General features: G+C 51.0%; 1 protein-coding gene across 3 annotated transcripts in view; it reads right to left on the bottom strand.

Annotated features, from left to right (window-relative positions):
* Positions 1 to 3,891: 3,891 nt before the first annotated feature.
* The window catches only part of URB1 (URB1 ribosome biogenesis homolog), a 73,959-nt gene continuing 53,469 nt past the window's right edge, over positions 3,892 to 24,381 (bottom strand). Inside the window, exons 30-39 of one of the 3 annotated variants that reach the window (XM_043892679.1) lie at positions 24,034 to 24,136; positions 15,061 to 15,221; positions 14,500 to 14,611; positions 12,310 to 12,416; positions 11,639 to 11,782; positions 10,431 to 10,540; positions 8,403 to 8,600; positions 6,754 to 6,995; positions 5,819 to 6,388; positions 3,892 to 4,653 (exon numbers count right to left, since the gene is read on the bottom strand). In XM_043892679.1, coding sequence (XP_043748614.1) covers positions 4,472 to 4,653; positions 5,819 to 6,388; positions 6,754 to 6,995; positions 8,403 to 8,600; positions 10,431 to 10,540; positions 11,639 to 11,782; positions 12,310 to 12,416; positions 14,500 to 14,611; positions 15,061 to 15,221; positions 24,034 to 24,136 — 1,929 coding nt within the window. In that variant the 3' untranslated portion in view covers positions 3,892 to 4,471. Of the gene's footprint in view, positions 4,654 to 5,818; positions 6,389 to 6,753; positions 6,996 to 8,402; positions 8,601 to 8,623; positions 10,059 to 10,430; positions 10,541 to 11,638; positions 11,783 to 12,309; positions 12,417 to 14,499; positions 14,612 to 15,060; positions 15,222 to 24,033; positions 24,137 to 24,381 lie in introns of those variants that run through there. The other 2 variants (XM_043892680.1, XM_043892681.1) reach the window with 2 other exon arrangements.

Below are 24,381 nucleotides of genomic sequence, written 5' to 3'. Positions count from 1 at the left end.
AAGGTGGGCCTCTCCTCAGGGAAGAAAGTCACTTGTGCTCCTAGTTTGGAGAACAAGTCTCTTCCCTACAGGGGTACTGGACACTCAGGAATGTAGAGGAATTCATGAATCACTTGGTGACCCCCCATCTGACATTTTCTGGGCTGGCAAAACGGTTTAATCATCTCTTCTTCCGATACCCCAGTTACAGCGGTAGTCTTTTTGGACAGTGATGCCACAGGTTTTGTTACTACCGACAGTTCTGCTCCTATATCCACCATGAAGGCAATGTTTTGGTCCCCCACTTCTAAGGTTACCATGGGCTCTCGGGGACCTGATATCTCTGAGCCCCGGCAGCCCTATTTAATTTCCAAGTCAGCAAGCCCCACAACTGCAGGAGCTTCCTCTTCCTTCCTTGTCTTAGGGCATTCATTCTTCCAGCGGCCAAAAGCTCGGTACCGGGCACACTGGTTTGGCTGTAATGGGGCCCGGGGCCTCCGTTGGGACTGGCTGAAGGACTGTCCTGTCCCTGGGACAGATGAGGTTTTCTGGAGGGCCCGAGATAGACTTTCCCAGAGCAGCAGCTTGCACTGTAAGTCTCTAGTCTGTTCTCTTTCGTTCCCTCCGGCTCTCTGGCAGAGCGTGGTCTCTGCTTAATTCCAACGTCTCCCTCCCCTTCTTGTCAGTACTCACCGGGAGAGGAGGGTATAGCTTGGGCGGTTCGGTTGGAGCCGGATCCTGGAAGTGTTGGCCAGAGGCTTCTGTCACCGGGATTGGAGCTGGCCAAAACGGCGGCTCTAGGACCTCCGGGAGAGCTGGCGGAAGAGCAGCGGCCGCTGCAGGAACTTTACCTGGCCCTGGATCAGGCATTAAGGCGGCCTCCGGTCCCGGTGAAGCACTGGGAGGCAGGTGCGTCATTATCCAGCATGGGGGAGGGGTCAGGTCACCCCCGTCCAAATCCTGTAGAATTTCCTTTTTTATCATCAGTCAATTTTTGTGCCATTAATATTTTTCCCTTTCCCTTCTGGATACAGAACCTTGTCCAAGTAGGAGGGTCTTGAGCTAACCCTAGCCATGAGTCAATAGATGGATATTGATCCAGGTATCCTGGCTCTCCTGTGACTACTGTATAGATTGCTTCCACTATTTTTAAGTTCATGGTGTTCTCTGGTGGCCATCCTACTCCCATAGGTGGCCATTCGACCTCATAGAGTATGTGGAGGCGGTTAGGCTTCATCTTCACCCCATAGTCTCCTCCTAATCCCTTCTTTAAATTTTTAATCATGCACTCCAATACAGTTGCCTTAGATTCACTTCCCCCTATCTTGCTTACCTTCTCGGACCTTCTTCTACTTTTCCTTTTTGTTCTGTCTACGAAGTTCTCAGTACCTTATGTACTTCTGATATTTCCACTCAATGACACTTAAATTGCCTATTCTGCTCCTTCCTAATTGGGGTGAGAAGAGCCTTACCTGCCAGATCCCAGAGGGAGAAGGGGGATTGGCGTGTCTTCACTTGCTGGTCAGCACAGCCAAACTAGAACACCACATAATCCAAGACTGTTTCTCCGTTAAAGTCCGTTCTGCCCTGGTGGGCTTGATCAGGTGCGGATGAAAACACAGATGGGTTAAATATCCCATGTCCCAGGCCATCTCCGGAAAAGCCAATTCATACTCACTTCTGTATCCCCCTCCTTCTAGCCTGACAATCCCGAGGGGGTCAAGAATTTCACAGCAGACAGGACACCTCCTGGGGGAGGGCAGAATACGAGCATACAAGTACCCGTTTCCTATCCTAAAAATCCCCTGGCGATCGCTGGTAATAATTTTCCCCGAGATGGCGTGGACACACCTCCTAAATGACCTTCACAAATTTCCTTCCTAAGCCCTAGCACGCTCGTTGACCTGTGTACCAAGCAATCACCGCCTGCCTATTCCAGGCTCCTGTGGGTCCCCGCCCCTTCTAGTCCCTCCCGGGGGGGGGCGGTGATCAGGCCCCCTCTTCCACCCTGCCAGGTGGGTTCCTCCTCACCTGAGCGCTCCGTTCCCTTGCTGCTGTCCACTACCTGCTAAAGTGAAAGGTCCGGGCATTGAGAAGCAGAATACTTCCAGAAGGGTGAGGCGCCTTCCCCCCTCTAGAAGATTCAAGCCACAAGGCCTTGGAGTAGTCCCAAATGGGACTTGTCTCCTCAAAGTGAGGAGTTTCCCGGCCAATGCACCAAATGTATCACGCGTTCCGGGAAACAAACTCATTCAGGACAATGCAGAGAGTGGAGTGCAGTTTATTACACCGGCAGGCCCAAGGCAGAGTCTCCTCTTAGCCAAGGACCCTGACCAGCATTTGTGAAAATGGGCCACGTGTACGTGTCCGAACCCACCACCCCAAATTCCTTGAGACTTACATAAACTAAGGAAGGGTAAATACAATCCCAATAACCCCATCACTCATGTGCCACGTGCTCAGACAGTTAAACAATTAGCCAATAATCAATAAGCATGAGGTTACACTCTGACAGGTACAGAAAAACTTATGGCCTGTCTGGAGGAAGGGGTGATTAGTGTATGTGCTCTCTTAGGCAATGAGTAACCTGGATACAGTCTTCAAGATTCCCCTGTCCGGAGGGGGTCTTATCCTTCTGTCGTTGTTCCCATAGACACTAAACACAGAGTGTAAAGTCCACTGGAGAGGTGGCTGAGCATGGTCAGCATGGACAGGCCTGAGATGGGGTCCAGGCCCTGTGAAGTCCTTCTTCAGCATGGCTGACCTGTACCTTTTTTAGGGCACCCTTGAAGGGCCTGCCAGCTTCCCCTCCACCCCCTCACAGCGCCCGCCTGGCCAGGCTCGCTGACTGTGGTCAAGGGACCCAAGCCACACCTTCCATGCAGCCGGGTCCAGTAGGCAGGGCCTCAGCCGGAGTGGCAGGAGGGTCCCGTTCTGGGTGTGACCATGTGACCTGAGACCCCCAAAGGACCTAGTTCTCTAGGGCCTGACAGTTTCCTCCAGGCAAATTGTCTGGAGCCAGCATCACACCATGAAGCCCACAAGTCCCACCCCACCCCATCCCAGGTGACTGAAAAAAAATTCTGCCAGCTGAGGGCCAGGCTTGGCCTGCCAGACCCAGAGGCAGTGGATTAGAGGGACGATGGGGGAAGGGACACTGACGGGCTCCGGAGAGGCACAAAGCGAAGAGGACCACGTGGCCCTTCCAACTTGAATCTAAATACTGCATTCTGGATTCTGAAGATTCTAAGACCACCACTGTGGGAATTTTGCAGGGGAAGGAATAGGAGAAGTCAACACTCCTTGACTTCCAGATGATCAGCCTGACTGGTAGGAAGGGGATAAACGCACAGAGAATTACTCCTGTCTTGGCAAGAACTTGGCAAGTCATTATTAAACAAAACAAAATAAAACAAAAAAAAAAATAACAGCAGCAAAGAGTCTAAACAACACTGGAGGGAAACAAAGGGAAACACATGCTTAAGCTGCAACCAAGCCATTCCCAGTGCTATAAATGTCACGTGGTTAGTTGTGTCCGACTCTTTGTGACCCCATAGACTGTAGCCTGCCAGGCTCCTCTGTCCATGGCAATTCTCCAGGCAAGAATACTGGGGTGGGATGCCATGACCTCCTCCAGGGGATAAATGCCGTTAGGGTAAATAAACAGCCACCTCCCCGGTGACGGACCAGGAGTGCTGAGTGCTGGCATGGCAAGAGGGTATGTACAGAGCTTCAGGTGAACAGGACCGAACTTTACCTGGCATGAAATTCATGAAACTTCACATTCAATGCTCGCCAGCTACAGTATCAATTTATATAGGAAACTTAAAAGTCAAATCCTCAACTCTAAAATGCAGGTTTCTGTAGAATAAAAATAGTCTGATTCAGTCAATAAAAATGAAACACAAAGCCTAACAAAAATAGACATTTATTAACAAGTTATAAAATTCAAAGTCCTCTCTTTCAAACGGAATTTTTAAAAATATAGGCTGTCTTTTCCAAGCAGAAGTCAAAATAATTTTATACTTTAAGAATTTAGTACAATGACCTTTCATTTAGTAAAATAACTTTAACACAATACTGGAAGGGTTCATTTATTCAAAAAGTTACACAAAGCTTTGCTGTGAGTTCTTATGAAAAGGAAACTTGAAACATCTCTCTTCATGCTCCTGTGTCTCGTATACTTTTAGACATTTCAACTTTAGCGTTACCTCAATTTGAGGTATTTCTCTGAGGAATAATGAGCACCTCATAGGAAGGGTCTTCCCGGACCAGGGCTCCTGGCCCTGGGGCCGCCCAGGCCCACTCTAACCCTGACCTCTCTGCATACACGGTCCCTTGAGCTTATTATGTATCAGTCACCTAAATGAAGCCAACGTTTCCCGACACAACAGCGGGTCTACATGCACAGCCTGCATCTCACAGGCCTTCCGGGGAAACCAGACTCAACCCGACTCCTGCAACCTGGAGCCGGAGGTGCCGGCCACAGGGGTTAGGTGTCGGGGACCGTGGCCGCGATGTCCCTGCAGAGCCGGACGATGGCCTCCTCGTCGCCCCCTCCCGACTCCTCCGCGGCGTCGAGGACCATCCGGACATGGCTCAAGAGAGTGTCTGGTCGCTGGGCCCCCAGCCAGATGTCCTTAATGTATAGAGATACCAGGAACGCGGCGGCAGCTGAGGAAGCAACAACGAGGCCGTTAGGGTGCAGCCCGGTCGGCTGGGAACGAGTCTCCCACCCCCCACACGGTCACCCGGGGCTCACGCGGCCCCAGGTGGCAACCTGTGGCAAGCGTGCAGATAGTCAGTCCTTCCTGTGCCTAACTGCTGGGCTCATCCTTCCAGTTCGTGTTAAAACTTTTCTTTTCTCACGTGATGACTGTGTGTTGAATGTAAGCCTCATCCTTGGTGTTGACCCACCCAGGCCAAGAACCACAACTGAAGTTTGGGAGGGGTGGCCCTTGGGCCATGGGCACAAGCGAGGGGAGGAGGTTTACAGGGCAGGGGAGACAGCAGGGCCCCCCTGCGACCAGGTGAGCTCACCTGCCGGGCTGTGGCCCCGCCCCTTCCCTGCCCCCCTCCAGCCCTCCCTGAAGGGCCAACCCTCCAGATGACTAAGGAGAACCCTGCAGACGCCCACCGCCTCCCTGTTGCCCTCCTATGGCCTTTGTTGTTGCCTCACCCAAGCAGGCACACCTTTATCGCCTGCTAGGTCGCTTCAGTTGAGTCTGACTCTTTGAGACTCCATGGACTGTCGCCCCAGGCTCCTCTGTCCGTGGGGATTCCCCAGCAAGAATGCTGGGTCGGGTTGCCCTGCCCTGCTCCGGGGGATCTTCCCCACCCAGGGACCGAACCTGCGTCTCTTATGTCCCCTGAACTGGCATGCAGGTTCTTCACCACTAACCCACCAGGGAAGCCACCACACCTTTATCAAGCACCCACTAAACGCTGTGCAGGTGAACTGTGACTTGGGCGCCTGTATGCGCATGTGTGTGCGCTTGTGACCACGAGGCGCAACCTAATTCTGCGTGAATGATAACAGCAGGAAGTTAGAAAGCCTCGCAGCGCCCCCAGGGGGACACAAGGCCGTCCGGAGGGCATTCCTCTCCGCTGTTTCCCCATCGATCAAAGTCCTACCTGAAGGCAGAGGCAGGGCCTTCCTCTCCCCTGCGCACTTGGGACCCAGGGGCTGACTCTCTGTGCTCCCCAGACCCGTGCTGAGGGCCGTCCTCCCCATAAGGCTTCACTGACAGCGCCCGCAGGCTGTGAGAACGGGGAGTGCTCCCGCCGCCAAGCCCTCCCCACGCGGTCTGCAGCCTCCGAGCCCAGCCCCCCACGTTACCTCGTGTGTCCGCATCCTCCTCGGCGTCCAGGGAGGAGAGGTGGACGGCCTCGAGCACCGGCTGGAGGGGGCTCCCCACGGGGCCTCGGGCCGCCACCAGCCGCAGCAGGACGGCGTTGGAGAGGCCGGCCAAGCGGTCCGGCCCCTCCGGCTCCGCGGCGCCGCAGAACCTGCTGTACAGGCGGAACAGGCCGCTCGTCACGGCGCTGTCGCGGAGGAGCTCAGCCACCACCGCGGGCCGCGGCAGGATGTGGCTCTCGAGCCAGCCCAGGAGGCCCGCCGCGTCCGCCCGGCCAAGCGGGCTCCCAGCTGCGGAGCGCAGCACCCAGCTGGCCACCAGGGAGGTGATGGCACCCACAGGGCCCGCGTCTTCACGCTCTGGGTCGGCGCCGGGGGCCTCGGGCTCCCAGTGGGTCAGGATGGACCTCAGGAGGCCCCTGCAGGCCTCCAGGGCGGACACCGGCAGCTCGGGGTCCGCCGCCTCCTCCGCCTCGCCGGGTCTCCGCTTCCGGGCCCGCGGGCCTCTGGCTCGGGCTGGCGCGCCAGGCTTGTTCTTCTCCTTGAGCATCTCTGTTACCCGCACACAGAGGAAAAGAGAAAAGGCGTGAGACCGCCATTTGCCCACAGAGATGCAGAGGGTGGGGCATCCACGCAGGGGAGGGCACAGCTCAGAGCTGGGTTCCCATAGGATGCGCCGGCCTGGAGCTCGGGCAGGGCTCGGTGTTTCCCTGTGACCGTCATCAGCGCTACGTACAGCTGAGCACCGGGGAGCGGCAGAGCCGGGGCCCCATCTCCAGCGAGCGCTATGAAGACACACAGGCCCTGTCTCTAAGCCTCGGGGGCAGGGGGGAGACGCCGGCTGCTCTGGGGGGCGGGGAGGGCAGCAACACGCTGCGGAGTGAGAGATGAGACAGAACCACGCGGCGGACACTCACTCAGCAGCTCCCGGACTTGGCACTTCTCCGCGGCGGCCCTCAGGTCCTCCTGCAGCCGGACGTCTCTCTCCACGAGGTTCCACTTGTGCAGGAGTACGAGGACGTCCCGGGTGGACAGCACCGTGGCGTTCACGGTCAGACGGTTCATGTCCTTGAAGGCCTGCAGCACGGTGGCCCGGTACCTCAGGACCGAGTCGAGCGCCCCGAAGAAACCGGTCAGCTGGGTGGAGGCCAAGGTGGGCCTATGGGGGAGCCGATGATCCCGGGCTGGGCAAGAGCTGCCTCGTCGTCTGCAGCCCAGGACCCAGGCGACCCTTTCCAACAGACCAGGGCGTGGAGCCCAGCACCTCCCCAGGGGAGGCGGACAGGGGACCAGGGTCCAACCTCCACCCTGGAGGCACAGAAAGCTCTCTGGAAACCCGGAGAGGGTCAGGATGCCAGCCGCCCCGCTATCAACTCCAGGACCGTGGGATCCTCTCCAACTCGGGAACTAAAGGCCAAGAGAAGCCCATGGATAGCACCACCCATGGCCCAGCCTGCGGAGGGCACTGGAAGGACATATATTCTTCCAAGTTCTAAGGAATTTAAAATTCAAAACTGTCTGCTCTATACAGTTTTCACATTTATTGTTATTTTTTAATAAATTAAATAATTGTATCAATTTATTATTGATACAATTGTTATTCTCAATGACAACCAGTTCTCAGAGACCAGTGTGTCTTTAGTGGTGGTTTAGTTGCTAAGTCATGTTCAACTCTTTGTGACCCCATGGACTGTAGCCTGCCAGGCTCCTCTGTCCACAGAATTTCCCAGGAGAGAATACTGGAGTATTGTGTCTTTGGACAACTCCAAAATAAAGACCCTGATGCTGGGAAAGATTGAAGGCGGGAAGAGAAGGGGACGACAGAGGATGTGATGGCTGGATGGCATCACCGACTCAACGGACCTGAGTTTGAGCAAGTTCCGGGAGATGGTGATGGACAGGGAGGCTGGGTGTGCTACAGTCCATGGGGCTGCAAAGAGTCAGACACGACTGAGTGACTGAACTGAACTAAACTGAACTAAGAAACATGGCTACCCAGCATCGATTCAACAGCTAATTTCAGAACAACAGAAAACCAAACACTCTGTTCTTTATCAAGAAGGTTTTCACTCTGAGATGACAATCCATTCGCTATCCATTGCCTGGTTCCCATCAGCACACCTCTGTTCCCACATCAGAAGCTTGAGGACATGGTGTATTTTCTCTAACACAGCAGAATCTGACAAGCACTGAGTTCTCCTGAGGAAACCAAGCGTGTAATTCCAAGGGGAAAATACTGAAATTTTCCAGGAAATTCATAGCTGAAAGGGAGCCTGTGCAGGCTAATATAGGTGGAGGTGAGTTTGGGAACAACCTTTCTTAGGTTTAAAATCACAGAAAACATGTTCTTTCTACGTCATTTTGACTGCTTGAATCCAAATATCCAGGTAGATGGTTTGCCTGCTAAAAATGATCTGGCATGACAGGCTGCAGGTTTCCTGAGCGTGTTAAGGAACCTCCTAAAGTCTAACTGTTGAAGAGGAACAGGGGAAATGGGTGTCCTGAGGTTAGGACCACAGCCCCGGCCGAGCCCGCCTGTGGAGCCGGGACCGGGGGAGGGGCTCACCTCAGGTGCTTCGTGAGCACAAGGAGAACGTAGAGGAACTCGTCCACCAGGTGCAGGGCCAGCAGCTTCGGGGGCTCCTGGGACCCAGGCCTGCAGGGAGGCTGCGCCCCGGCCTGCACGTCTCTGTTGCCCAGCGTGGTCACCCACAGCGTGTGCAGCAGGGAGATGAGGTTGGAGAGCAGTGCAGTTTCCAGAAACCTGAAGCCAAACATGGGGAGAGTCAGCTCTCTGTCACATCCTCTCCTCCCATCTCCTGGAGGGGGTGGGTGGGAACCAGGGAGGAGATGGTGATGGTGGTGGCCACCCCAGGGGCCGGCTTCTCCCCCAGCCCCCAACCCTTCCATGCGCTCACTGAGCCACTGCAGCCCCGGACAGGCACAGCACCCAAGGAAAGACAGGGTGTCTGCTACAAAACGCAGCTCCATCCCAGGGCGAGGCCCCAACCCTCCCTTCTCATCAGAAACTTTCTGGTGGAAGAAACTTTCTCACCAACCCTCCTTTCTCCCCTCAGTCCCATCTAAGATATACTCCGGAGCCTCTGGCATGGAAGGGAGAGCCTCCCTGCGCACGAGAACAACCCACTCTAAAGCACAGAGGTAACAGCCAGGAGCAGACAATCAGCCAGTGCGGCCTTCGGAGAGAAGATACTACTTTCTTTAGGAGAAAAAATTGTAAGTTCTTTTTAAAAATGCACAAAAGAAGAAAGAAAGGAAAAATTAAAAAAAGGGGGGGGGTCAAAGAGTCTGGATAGTCCCAGAGTTATTATCACAGACAGCTGTCTGAAGGAAAGATTCCTGTCACTGAGGGGGCTGCCTGCTGAGACAAGTCATCTTTTCACACAGCCTCAGAAGTAGAAGACTGTTAGGAATCAAACGGGTCACGTTGTGGCTGAACTGTGTGCCCTTCCACCCCGCCCCACCATTCACAGGTAGAAGCCCCAACTCCCGCTGTGACTGTATTTGGAGGTGGGGCCTTTGGGAGGTCATTAGGTTTAGATGAAGTCATGAGGATGGAGCCCCATGACCGGATTAGCACCCTGTAAGAAGCTTGTGGTTCAGCTGGTAAAGAGTTCGCCTGCGATGCAGGAGACCTGGGTTCAATCCCTGGGCTGGGAAGAGTCTCAGGAAAAGGGAAAGGCTGCCCACTCCAGTATTCTGGCCTGGAGAATTCATGGACTGTATAGTCCACGGGGTCACAAAGAGTCGGATACGACTGAATGACTTTCATTGTCACTGTCTGTCAAGAAGCGGAAGACACCAGAGCGCTCTCCTTCTCTCTCCCTGCCCGGACACAGGGACACTGTGGACCCTGGGAAGAGGGCTCTCACCGAAGCCGACCGAGCTGGCCCCTGGGAGGGGAGAAAACGAATCCGTGCCGTTTTGCCAGCCAGTGACAGCAGCCCCGGTCACAAGACAAGACGCCCACGCCAGCCCTCGATGCGGCATGGGCCCTTAACAGGGCACCTTGACCCTGGGCGCGCTGAACCCACATCACCGCGTGAGCGAGCGCTCCCGAAACCCGTCTCTGCCTCACAACCTCGGAAAGAACCCCACTCCTGGAGAGCAGCCTGGGCTGCACAGAAGATGGAAAGGTGGTGTAGAGGACGCTGTTTTGGGGAACGCGGATTCTCCTGGACGCTCCTAGCGGACACTGGAGCTGCAGGAGGTGCCATGATCTCAGGGTCTCCCCCCGACTCCCCTCTGCCTGATGGCCAGCACGCATGCACTCATTCTGCCTATACCCGCCCCATGTCCAGCGCGCATGCGGTCTCCCGCCCCACCCCATGCCCAGCACGCATGTGCACTCGCTCCCTCTTTTTCCCCGATGCCCAGTGCGCATAAGCTTCCCCACCCCCATGCCCAACACGCATGCACGCTCCCCCACCCGATGCTCAATGCGCATGCGCTCCCCACCCCTCCCCATGCCCAGCATGCACGCGTGCTCCCCCTCCACCCGATGCCCACTGCGCTTGCGCTCCTCCGCCCCTACCCCCCCCCACCCCCTCTTCTCAGGATACAAGGTGCTCACTTGCTCTCCAGGATGTTTAGGACCCACGTCAGGAGGCTGTAGTCTCGTAGCATCTCATAGGCAGACCTGGCATCCCGGGCGGCATTCTGCAGAATCTCCAGAATCCAGTTCTGTAGACCCCAAGCAAAAAGTCATTGGTTTTCTGTGGGAAAAACTTGACTTACCCGAACCAGGAAAGGCCTTTAAAAAACAGAACGGTGTGTCCCCACTACACAGACGATCGCTGCACGTGACACCTGCCAGGTCTGCGAGAATGGTGGCCGTGGGGGACCACCCTCCCCACCGTAATTGCCAGAGGAGGCAGACGGCCGCAGGGAGAGCGCGAGCCTGGGGACACCCACCCGCTAACCCATCACCAGGGGAGACGCGGCACGGAAACCACGCGGCCCCGCATCCCGGCAGCCTGAGCCGGGACAGTGAAGATTCACAGCTAGTCCAGCCATGAACTGCTGCTGGCGGCTCATTTCATCGCCTCTGTTTTACCACATGGAGAGGACAGAGAGATGGGACTCTCGCTGGAACTGTGAAAGGGGTGCTCCCCCCCCCACCCCATTTTTTTTTTTTTGCAAACCACATGGAATATGGGAATCTTAGTTTCTGGACCAGGGATTGAACTTATGCCCCCTGCAGTGGAAGCACGGAGCCCTAACCACTGGAGTACCAGGGAAGTCCCTAATTGGGTGTGTTAGAGTGCTAACATGCCATAAAAAGTAGAAATCCACCTTACTCACATTCCGCTTATGCAGACTCACTCCTCTTTAGCCACATTTTACGTGATGCCAGAGACAGACACTGATAAGGCTACAAACTCATCAAAACCCCACAGGCTTTTCCTAGTTAACATCTCACTCCACATGATTTCTTGCTTCAGTGACAGAGCTCATGTGTGGACTTCCTCCTCAGCTGTGAGGCAGCCGGTTTCGAAGGCTGACTCCTTTCCCCGCCAAGGTCTGAAGACCTGCAGTTTCTGTGTTACGTGACACGCTGGTGGCTGGTGCATGTCTGGAAGCGCCTCAGTCGTGTGTGGGGTGACATGTTTGCAGAGCTCTCGGCTGCCCAGAGCCTCCTGTTCCTCACTACCCGCCTCCCTCCCCACTGGCCCTGGGCCCAGGTGAGGGCACCGGGAAGCGAATGTTGAGGCAGGCGGTCAGGTGAGGGTCCACGGGGCGGGACGTGCAGGTGGTGGAAACCCGAGCAGGGGCGCCTACCTGGGCCGCCTCGTCGCACAGCGGGCTGCTGAAGAAGGACAGGACGATGTGGAGGACGCCCCGCCTGGCGCAGAGCTCGAAGCAGTGCTTGTCCCGCATTCCCTGGCGGAGGAGCCCCAACACCCACTCCCGCTCCGTCTTCTGCTGTGAAGCCCCGCAAACAAGAGACCGTCGTTAAACATGTGAAGTCTCTTTTTTTCCCTGAAAACTCTTCCAGCACCACTATTTTCAAGGGGTGGTGAAGACTGCAGCATGGCAGCCCCCGACCCTCCGTTTCTGGGTCTGTTATTAAAAACCCTCCCTCTCTCTCTGCTTCCATTTCTCCGGGTCAGGAATAAAGGACCAGGTCACATTTATACACTCAACTGTGCTCATGTGTTCCATAAAAGCACATCAATAGTCAACCCTGTGATTCGCCCAGAAAATAACAGCGAGGAGGCTGTGATTTGAGGCCTCTGGGGTCTGCGAGGTCTGAGAAGCACCTGAGAATCACGGTGTGGACTGGGAAGCATTTTCACAGGCAGGCCCGCCTGACCCCGCACGCGACCCCCACGCTCCACCCCGGCCTGGGCTCTGCCGCCAACAAGTCTCCGTAGGGATGCGTTGGCACAGTGGCTGAGCATCCCACTCAGGAGACTGGGGACCTCATGGGTCTCAGGGCAGGGTGCTACCTCGAAGTCTGAGCTGTAGAAGAACTGGTAGAAGCCTGGAACTTTGCTCATGTTCAGGTACTCGTGGGACAGCAGGAACTTGTTGATCTTCATGTACATGTGCTCCTCTGTGAACACAAGCAGACTGTCACTCAAAGGGAAAGTGAAGTCGCTCGGTCATGTCTGACTCTTTGCGACCCCGTGGACTGTAGCCTACCAGACTCCTCCATCCATGGGATTTTCCAGGCAAGACTACTGGAGTGGGTTGCCATTTCCTTCTCCAGGGGATCTTTCCAACCCTGGGATCGAACCCAGGTCTCCTGCAGTGCAGGGAGACACTTTACCATCTGCATCACCAGGGAAGCCTGGCTGTCACTCAGGATGGTGCCAAAAGGACACCCCGTGGCCAGGTGGAGTCGGGGAGTGGGGTCCTGGGGGGGGGTGGTGGTCAGACAGAAATCTCTGCCCCCACGGGGCTTTCTAATTCTCATCCAGGTGATCAGCTCTCAAGAATTAAAATGCAGTAAGACACCTTAGGTCTACACGGCATAAGGGCTTCTCTCACGGCTCAGGAACCACTTGGGGATGTTCGGTCCTTTGCTGATACCATTCCCTCCGAGGCATCAGCCTAAGCTCCAATCAGCTGGTGAGCAGAGTGCGGGCTGCCACACCGAAGACAGCACAGGGCTAATACCAGCTCATCAGCCTCCCACTGAGGGAACTTCCACAGCAAAGGGGGCTCAGACCTGCCCTGGGTCACTTGGCTCTGGGATGCAATAGGGCCAACACCTCCTCCCCTGGTCTTACCCTTGGACCGTCGCCTCCCATTTATCCAAAGCACCTGCAGCCTCACAGCCCATCCAACACCGCTGCCCTGAGCCCCTGCACTGACATGAGGTCTGATGTGGGACAGCTCACCTGGGGGGGCACAGACTGGACAGAAGGCCAAGACTATCCCTCGTGACCTCGGCCAGGATATTTTCTCTGAAGAGCCTGTTTCTTTAGAGTCTAAATGGCTAATTACCTTCTTTCCTCCCATAATTTCTAAGGTTAAAAAAAAAACCAAACCATGCCATAAAAATGACATAGGACCAGATGAAAATCAGATCTGAGTTCCAACAGCGACGTGACTGCAGACCAATCATGGGGCCTTGGACAAGCTATTCGGGTTTCCCAGGTGGCGCTAGTGGTAAAGGACGCACCTGCTGATGCAGGAGACCTAAGAGATGCGGGTTTGATCCCTGGGTCAGGAAGATGCAGTGGAGAAGGAAATAGCAACCCCCTCTAGCATTCCTGCCTGGAGAATCCCATGGACAGAGGAGCCTGGTGGGCTACAGTCCATGGGGTTGCAAAGGGACAGACATGACTGAAGCAACTTAGCAGGCATGCACAGACAAGCTGCTTAACCTTGGGGTTAACCTCCGGCTGGAAGGCTGTTTCGCCATCTGCAAACAACCACATTACCTGCAAAGAGCCCTGTGGTCCCTAACGGCATCAACATTCTGTAACTTTTCACTAGTAACAAAAAGAAAAGGTCCCATGATAGACTGACTTGTGCTCAGATCACCCCGATAGTGGGCAGCTGTGAAGACAAAGTGGAGCCATGTTCTGCGCCCTGGTGACGCGGGCACAGGGGCCCACAGGCCGCCTGTCCTCCTACTGGTGAGCTGCGCTGACGCTGACGCTGACCCCCCGGGGATGCGGGCACAGGGGCCCACAGGCCGCGTGAACTGCGCTGATGCTGACCCCCTGGGGACGCGGGCACAGGGACCCACAGGCTGATTGTCCTTCCCCTGGTGAGCTGCGCTGACAGTGACCCCCTGGGGACGCAGGCACAGGGACCCACAGGCCGCCTGTCCTTCCGCTGGTGAGCTGCGCTGACGCTGACTCCGAGCTTGGAGCGTGGCTGCCAGCACCGATGGGGCCTCTGGGTCAGGCCCCTTCCAAGCGCTTGCATGTAGATCTGTGAGTCCCTCAACAGGCCCTCTGGTGGAGCTGTGATCTGCTTTTACTACAGCTTTTCACGCCTGCAGGCAGATAGGAACTCACACTCACCCCCATCACACTCACACACATTCTCTTGCACCTTGCACTTGTGACCCTCACACATGTGCTAGTGGACTGGTTATGCTAGTGGGATTAACGCCGCCAAATGGCCTTGCTCAGCTTCAGAATTTCCACCTCGCCCCAACCTGTTTCTAGCAGTGGTACCTGGTTTCAAAATCTGCAAGGCTGCCTTGGCAATGAAGAGAGTCAGGGTGAAGGTGAGTCTCATGTTCTTGGTTCGGATCCCGTTCCGGACCACGTCCAACAGGTACAGTACCTTAAAAGCAGGAAAAAGGGCGGGGTCGGGGGGAGAATTTGCAGAACAGCTGCGACCAGCCTTGTCTCTTGCAGCCGACTCCACGGCTTTGCAGGGTGGCCCGCGTCTCACATCCAGCCCCCACCCCCGCCTTCAGGGCATGGCTTCTGAGGCTCTGTGTGTCCTGGGTGACAGCTGCTGTAACCTGAGTTCAGATCAAGGAACCAGTCGGCAGAAATGAGAACTGCTCTGCCCTCCGTGATGCAAGAAGAGTTCTTGTTAGGGGAGACCTCTCTCCACCACCCAGGGCTGAGGGCCCAAGATGACCTCTGGTACCACCCCCTGCCCCGCCAGGAGGAGACAAGGCTTCGGTTCTGTATCAGAGTCTCTGGGCAACGCCTCTGAGTTCTTCAGGAAATCCTCCCACCAGGCCGGGCAGAGAGCCGGCCCCCTCAGCCCCTGGGGGTTACCTGGGGCTGCTCCCGGAAGCGCGCCCCCTCCAGCTGCGAGTAGTAGGCCGCCAGCACCGAATAGGCCGCAGCGCGCATCTGCGGGTCGTAGCTGCTGAGGGCCGCGACGGTCAGGCCCAGAGCGTTGGAATCCACAAATTTTCTACAGTCCACCACAAATTCTGAGGGAGATAAAACACAGCGTTAACTACACACACACACACACACACACACACACACAACGATTCCATGATACACGTGCAACACAGAATTCCATTTCCTTTTGCGTTTTGCTATCATCTGCAATGTGCGTGTGCCAGACACAGAAATGCAAGTCCCCCTCCTGCTCCCTTAAGTTCTGCTGCGGTTGTCTAAAAGACTGTCTCCCCTCCCGTGGCAACAACCACATGCCTTCAGTTTCTGAGACACTTATAAATCCCAACGAGGACTCTTTCATCACTTCTCACAAATACCCGATGAGTCAGAGAACATCAGAGATGTTTGGAGGTGTCAGAGGTGACATTAGCACCCACCACTGAGGTCCCAGCATGAAGAAGCCTGAGGGACATAACGGGGGGTGGGGGGAGGTAGGAGAAGGGAGTCGGCAGGGAAAGCCAGCTTAGTCAGTCGGATGAGTGACCTTGGAATGCACTATCAATAAAAGATAAACCAAAAATATATATATATATATGTATACCACTGATAATATTTTCTACTCTTTTTTCTTTTCTCTTCTCTCCCCAAAATTTAACACTTAAAAAGATAATGTCCACAGTTTAAACAAACAAAAAAAAGCTAAAAATAAATGAAGGAGAAAAATGATAATAGCTACTTCTTCTTAGTCCAAACAGCTATACAGACACATAACGGTCCTCAAATGGAGGGCTGTTCAGAAGTGTAGAGACCAGCCGGTGGAGGACCTGTGGGCGTGCCTGCAGTGCCTGCCTGGGCTGACAGGGCTGAGTCACGCCAGGGCGGGGACCCGCGCATCCTCCTCCTCTGAAGCAGCGGGAGCTCCTGGAAGCCGCTTACATGCGGGTCCCTTCCCCTTTCTCAGCTCTCACACCGTATCGCACAAGGACTAGCATTTCCACTTCCAGCCAGGAAAGAGACAGGAAAGAGATTCATCTGTCCAACTGAAAAAACAGCTGAAGGCATGAACTAAGGATTTCCAAGACACTGGACATGGAGCAACAGAGGACGGTGATCCTGAGACGGGAAACCAGGCGACCCTCCAATCATTCCAGCTCACACCTGGAGTTCCCAGGCCATGGCACAGGGGGGCAAACCGAGGCAGAGCCCAGGCAGCTGTGAGCTGGGGACACAGAGCTGGGGGGAGGGGGGCCTGGGAGGCCAAGTGGCCGGAGCTCACGAGGCTGAGCCCAAGAGAAGACTGCTCCACTGGGAGAGTGCCCGTCGGCATGAGCACATGAGCAAACCCCCCAGGTGGGGAAAGAACCACCCGGAGGGGTGAGCAGGGATGACCCCAGGCTCCCATCCGCCTGGAGACAGCTCCTGTTCCCACCAGCCAGGGCCACATCCCCACAGCACCCAGGGACAGGGCATGTCACTTCACCTGTGCAGCAAAGGTCCTTCCATGTTCCTCTGGTCCCACCTAACAGAGCTTATAAGCAACACTGGAAGGATCAAACCATTTCTAAGGAACTTGGATGTGTACTAGAACAAAGCCAAACAACATTTCACAAGAATACCAAAAATACCCAGCCCCAAAGAGGGTAAAACTCACAATGTCTGGCTTCCAATAAAAACTGCCCGATAGTCAAACAAGCAGGAACATGGCCCATTATGAAGAGAAAAACTTACTATCTGGAAATGACTTGTAAATGACACAGATAACAGAATTAGTAGACAAAGACATGTATAAAGTTAGCAGCGCTGAATTCTACAAGCTCAGGAAACTAGAGGATGGACTTCCCTGGTGGTTCAGTGGTAAAGAATCTGCCTGTTGGTGCAGGAGATGCAGGTTCAATCCCTGGTCTGGGAAAATCCCACTTGCCTTGGAGCAACTAAGTCTGTGGGGCACAACTATTCAGCCTGTGCTCTAGAGCCTGGGAACTACAACACCTGGGCCTGCACACCACAACCAGAGAAAAGGCCGTGCAGCCATGAAGACCCAGCATGGCTAAAAATATACAAATAAATAAAAAGAAGCTAGAGGAAAGACTGGGTGTGCTAAGGAGAGACATGGAAGATAAGAAAATCCTAATCAAGCTTCTAGAGATAAAACTTGAAAACGTCTGAAATGAAAAATGCACTGGATGAATTGTTGACAATGTAAACTGGTACAGTCACTAAGAACAGTATGGAGGTTCTTTAAAGAATTAAAAATAGAGCTACCACATGATTCAGTAATCCCACTCCTGGGCATATACCTGGCTGCTGCTGCTGCTGAGTCGCTTCAGTCGTGTCTGACTCTGTGTGACCCCATAGACGGCAGCCCACCAGGCTCCTCCGTCCATGGAATTTTCCAGGCAAGAGTACTGGAGTGGGTTTCCATTGCCTTCCAGATATATGGGCATATATCTGGAGACAACCATAATTCGAAAAGATACATGTACCCCAATGTTCACTGCAGCACTGCTCACAAAAACTAAGACATGGAAGCAACCTAAATGCCCATTAACAGAGGAATGCGTAAAAGAAGATGTGGTACATTTATACAATGGAATATTACTCAGCCATAAAAAAGAACAAAATAATGCCACTTGTAGCAACATGGAGATGAACTTAGAGATTATCATACTAACTGAAGTAAGCCCCAGAGAGAGAGAGAGAGAAATAACATGATATTGCCTATATGTGGAACCTAAAAAAAAGAAAAAAGAAAACAATGAACTTCTTTATGGTTACCAAAGGACCAGGGAGGAGAAATAAATTAGGAGTATAGAATTAACATACATATACTACTATATAAGAGGGAAAAAAGGCCTACCTTATAGCCCAGAGAACTATACTCAATATTTTGTAATAACCTATAAGGGAAAAGAATAGATATGTTTTTGTATAACTGAATCATTTTGCTGTATCCCTGAAGCTAATACAACATTGTAAATTAACTATACTTCAACAAAACAAACAAAAAAGAAAAATGTACTAGATAAGCTGATCAGAAGATTAGACACTGCAGAAAAAAAGATCCATGAACTTGAAGACACAACAGAATTTAACCAAACTGAAACAGAGAGAAAAAATAATTCTAAAAACTTGAGCATCAGTAAGCTGTGGGACAATTTCAAACAGGCTAATACATGTGGAAGTGGAGTCCCTAAAAATGAAGAAATAATGGCCAAAACTCTTCCAAATTTGAAAAACTACAAAACACAGTCACTGAACACCCCAAACCAAAAAAATAAAGAAAATTACACCCAAGTTTATCATAATCAAATTGCTTGAAACCAATGATTAAAAAGTCTTAAAAGTGATCTCAAAATATGCAGAGGAGCACAGATAAGAATGGCAGCAGAATTCCTGTTAGAAACAATGCAATCTAGATCAAGGCATCAACATCTTTAAAGTACAATAAGAATAAAACTTGTCAACCTAGAACTTTATACCCCGCAAAAATCTTTCAGAAGTTAAGACTTTTTAAAAGCTGAAAGAATGGATCATGAATAGCCATAAACTACAAGAATTCTTAAAAGAAGTGTTTTGAGGAGAAGGAAAATGATAGAAGATGGCAATCTGGATCTACATAAAAGAATGAAGAAAACAAGAAATGATAACTTTGGGATAAAGATAAAATATTTAAATCCCTTTAAAAGGTAATTGACAGTTTGAAGCAAAAATAACCACATATTGTGAACTTTTTAACACGTGGATGGAAAATTTATGATACATATAGCGTGAAAGCCAAGAGGGGAGAGAGAGATACTATTCTAAGGTGCTTCTACTATCCATGAAGTGGTATAATCTCACTTGAAGGTAAACCACAATAAATTGAATATGTATATAATAAACTCTAAAGCAACCAACACACACACACACATATACATACACTCACAAGCACACAAACTAATTATAGCTAAACGTCAATAAAGACAATAAAGTGGAATCAGATCAATAATGACATTAAATGTAAATGGTACATACATTCCAATTAAAAAGCATTACTTCATGGCAAATAGATGAGGAGAAAAAAGGGAAACAGTGACAGATTTTATTTTTGGGGGGCTCCAAAATCACTGTGGATGGTGACTGCAGTCATGAAATAAAAGACATGATTGAGACTGAGTAACGGTAACGTGGTCAGACTAGATGGAAAAACAAAACCCAGTGTCTGCTGTCTACAGGAAACCACTTTTAATCTCAGGAGGCAGATTTTAAGTAAAAGGATGGAGCAGCGATCATCTTGAAATACACAGAAACATCAAATCATTAGTTACGCACCAGGACCTAACAATGCTGTAGGTCAATGATACTTGAAAAACAACAAACAAACCCAGAGGAAAAGAGAGCAGATTCGTGGCTACCAGATACAGGGGACAGGAGGGAAAAGTGATGAAGGCAGTCAAAACACACAGGCTCCCAGTTATAGGGTAAATGAGTACTGGGGATACAATGTACAATACAATAAAGTTAATTAATATTATTGTATGCTATATATGAAAGTTCGTAAATGCTGAGTTCTCAGCACAAGGAAAACATTTTTTTATATTTCTTTAATTTTATTGTATATGAGGTGTTGGATGTTCACTCAACTGACTGTCCTAATCATTTCATGGTGTATGTTAAGTCAAATCGCTATGCTGAATTCTCAGCACAAATGCTGAGTTCTCAGCACAAGGAAAACATTTTTTTATATTTCTTTAATTTTATTGTATATGAGGTGTTGGATGTTCACTCAACTGACTGTCCTAATCATTTCATGGTGTATGTTAAGTCAAATCGCTATGCTGAATACCTTAAATTTATACAGTGCTGATGTCAATTATGCTTCAGTAAAACTGGAAGGAAAAAAAAGTAAAAGGAAAAAAAGAGTAATTAGAAGACTCTTCTGCTCTTAACAGCTTACAGACTAAATTTTCTCATTTCTAACAAGTGACTACTTCTGATGGGAGGGGGAAAATTTTCCAAAAGCATCAAACTGAGGGATAAAATGATACTATTTTGGGGAAAATGAGATATATTTAAGATACACCTACATACCTATTGATACATAATAAAAACACATAAATAGAACAAGTTTGGGAAAGAGAACATTCTAAACATTTAATATTATACTCACTACAAATAGCTAGTATTTAGCAGTAATCACCGACACTTTAAAGACAAAAGGATTTTCCACATGTCCATGAGGAAAAGTCAGTTTCATGTTCTGTGGGATCTGCTATTCTCCGGAAGTCTCGGCTTTGTAAAATGCATGAAAAAGAGCTGCCCCTTGAGAGTTGAAAATATAAAAGGTGATCAAAAACAGACCTCAAAAAAAAAATCCCCTGGTGACAACAAATTTGTCCTGGCTTAACCGGGACAATCATCAAGGACTAAAATACAAAGCAGTCCACGTCTTAAGGGGCTCAGTGGCCGCTCAGCGTGCTGTCGGAGCGTCGGGAGCTTTCCTCACACCTCCTCTCACACCATCTCCCAGAGGCGGCCTGGCCAGGAAGGCGCGCCCCAGGGAGGCTCCGCCGAGCCCGCGTCCAGGGCCCTAGGGAGAACAGCGCGGGGCCTCCCGGTCCTGTGAAGCGGCGACGGAAGGGCTCGGCCTGGTTCTCCTGAGGACGAGCACCTGTCACTGCCATTGCTAACAGCCTCGGCTGGCCCTGCTTCTCAGCCAAGGACTCAAAGAACAAGCTGCAAGGCTAAGGACACAGGTTCCCATCTTCAGCAAAGGGTTGACACGCAACGCTGAGGCTGGTTCTCTCAAGCCTGGCCACCCCACCAAAACCAATCACACACCCGATTTAGGATTACTAAATGTCTGGCAACGCTTGGACCCTGGTGCCACCTCAGGAAACAGAAACATGCTGTGGAAAAACTTCTGCCACACACGGCATGGACGAACCTCACAAATACAACGTGGGTAAATGGAGCTTCTACAAAAGAGAGTGTTTAATGTCATTTAAATAAAGTTCAAACACAGGACACTGGCCCTACTGAGGGGGAAGGGGCACTGGCCAGCAAGGGGCCTGGGGGCTGTTGACTATGTTCTGTTCCTTGATCTGACTGGTGGTTTTCCCCTCAACTCACATAATATGACCTGTATGGGTTTCTATATATCACACTTCAATAAAAGTTTATTTAAAACATTGTTCATGCTCACTTATCCACCAGGGCAAAAGTAAATGCAATAATAACTTAAAAAAGTAACAATATGAAAAAAAGATTCATGACTTAATTCAACCACAATAAGCCTTGGGCCATTATAAATGTGGTTCACAGACTTCTGTTTTATTCAACTTGTCCCTTTACTGCTAGTTTTCCCCTCCTGATGAATTCATATGCTTCTCTTTACCAGATGATAAAAATTTGTTTAAAATATTCTGCTTTTTTTTTTGTTCTGGATTATAAGTAGCCCAGAGCAAAATTTAATGACCTAGTTTTTCTTGGTGTGCTTGTTTTGCATTTCTACTTGCCTATCTATTTCTACACTTTTTAAAATATTCTACTTTAATGTGAATGATCATAGTGTAACCAGTATTTTAAGCTACAGCAAATCCTTTCTGGTAGACATGATCTGCAAATTTTATAACAATAAAATGTAAAACGGGTTGAAAGAGCATTTACTAGTTACCTCTCTTCACAAAAGGCCTTTCAGATCCCGTCCTTCCCCTACCCTCCTTTGCCTAAAAAAGGCAATATTCAAGATCCTGAGAACAACAGTCCTGATTTTACTATTTCTCTATTAAAGTGTTTTCCAAGCCTCTGCCTTCTGCTTCCTAAAAGCTCTATTGAAAGACAGGGCAGCAGACTAAATGACCTGTAGTAATTCACTTAAGTTGCATCATATTTTTAGACTGTGGAAAATCTATTTTCATATTTGATGAGAAACAGACTTAGCCGGCAGAGCCAAGGCATGGGGGAATCAAAGAGCATAGCAGATGCGCCTCCCCCGGTCGCTGGGAACAGTCACCACTGGCCGTCATCATCACCTGACGCTTGCACTTGCTCTCTTGCAAAGAAGACTTAGCTCAGCCACAGAACCCGGGGTCCAGGGAAGGGGTCTGCTCTGAGAACCCAGCCCTCTCATCTTCTGTTAGGAACTGAAGAGCAGTGGTGGAGGATCAGCAAATCTGGTCACAAGGAGCAACGTTTGAGTGCAAGATAATGTCAGGTTCAGAGAACTCCCCAGTGGTCCAGTGCTTATAGACTTAGAGCTTTAGTGGGCCCAGGGTTCAAACCCTAGGCAGGGAACTAGGATCCCACAAGCTGCATGGCCAGGGGGAGAAAAAAGACACCAAATTTAAAAAGGAGAACACAAGAGTGATCAGTGAGGCATGGTCTCCCAGGGCACCTAGTCTACACGGCCATGGCAACCAGGAGGGAGATGCCAGGGACCCTCTCAGACAGCACACTGCCTGGTCCCCACGATGCATCAGAGGGAGCCTAACACAGCAGACAGATGAGGCTTCCGCTTGGGGCCACGAGGGGAGCGGTGACGACCACTCCTGCCCTCCCAGCCAGGAAGTGTCAGTGTGGGGGAGCCGGGACTCCCCTGGCTGCTGGTCACCGGGAGAAGGGATGAGGAGGAGAGAGGGTGGATCGCCAAACGGGGGCTGGATCAGAACATCCGCAGGCAAACCAATGCGGCTGGACCTACACTCCACACCCTATACAAAAATTAACTCAAAAGAGGCCTCAGACTTAAATGCAAAGGCTACAACGATGAAACTTTCAGAAATAAACATGGGAGTTCTTTGGGATGGAGGGATGGGCAAAGAGTTCTTAAGACTTGACACCAAAAGCTTGACCCGTAAAAGGGAAAACTGATAAACTGGACTTCATCAAAACTGAAGACTTCTGCTCTTTGAAGAAGGGTGTTAGGAAGGTGAAAAGATAAGCTACACATTGGGCGAAAATATTTGCAGACCACGTATCAAACAAAGGACTCATAACTACAATATATAAAGAAACCTCAAAACCCAATGGTAAAAACAAATAAAACCCATCAGAATAAATAGGTAAAAGACATGAATTGACATTTCGCCAGAAAAGATTATAGATGGCAAGTAAGTCACAAGATGCTCAACATCATTAGCTGTTAGGAAAAAGCAAATACACACCGCACTGAGATAGCATTACACACCAATTGTTGACAAAATGCCCCAAACCGACAGACCCGACAGCCTGGGAGTCAGACCCTGGTCCTCACCAGTGTGCACCTGTGCATGTCTCTGTCCTTTCTCTCTCCCTGACCAATTCACCTGCAAAGAGTCCCACCCTCAGCGTAGCAGACACAAAACGCCATTTCAAAAATACACTTAAACCAAGAGAAAGCCAACCTTAGCAGGCTCTCACTCATTTGTCAAGGACAAAATCTCTCATTTCAGTGAGAACTCAGAAAAGGCTCTTGCCATTACCATTAGGAAAACATCAAGGACGTGCCCAGATTTTAAAATTATAATTAAAAAAAAAACAACAACCACCATGTATTCAAAACATTAACTGTTACTTTGCTGAAAATCACTGGAAAGAAAAGGTGAGAAGGCAGCTGAAGATCCTTCAAGAATTATTTTCAAGACTAAGGTCCTAATTGGGTAATTATGGGGGCTTCCCAGGTGGCACAGCAGTAAAGAATTTGTCGGCCAATGAGGGAGACACAGGTTCAATCCCTGCATCAGGAAGATCCCCTGGAGGAGGAAATGGCAACCCACTCCAGTATTCTTGCCTGGGGAATCCCATGGACGGAGGAGCCTGGTGGGCTGCAGTCCACGGGGCCGCAACGGATCAGACACGACTGAGCAAATAAGCACACATGCACTGGTAATTACGGTAAAAATTGTGACCCCTCCACCCACTCTGGAAGACTGCAGTTACCTGGCCTGGTCAGCTCACTGAAGAGATGGAGGAGGAAACAGGGGTCATAAAGGTCACCGAGATCCACTGTGCTCCTGTCTTTAAATATCGGCTCCTGCGCGTCCTGAAACAGCCCGAGACAGACAGAAACGTGCAGGTCAACCTTGTAAACGAAACACCATGTGGATGTTTGCCACTATCACTTAGAGCTCAAGTTATTTTGAATATTGAAGTACACACACAAAAAAACGTTTCTATAAACAGACGGCTTGTACATGAGATACCTTTGATATCTGCTTTGTGGAAAGAAGTTATAAATGAAGTTAAGTGTGGCCAGTGCTGACAGCTGATGAAGCCAGCTGATGGGTA

This window comes from Cervus elaphus, chromosome 31, assembly GCF_910594005.1.
Source record: "Cervus elaphus chromosome 31, mCerEla1.1, whole genome shotgun sequence".
Taxonomy (NCBI): domain Eukaryota; kingdom Metazoa; phylum Chordata; class Mammalia; order Artiodactyla; family Cervidae; genus Cervus; species Cervus elaphus.
The sequence above is the reverse complement of the archived record's forward strand: the minus strand, read 5'-3'. Positions and strand labels throughout refer to the sequence as shown.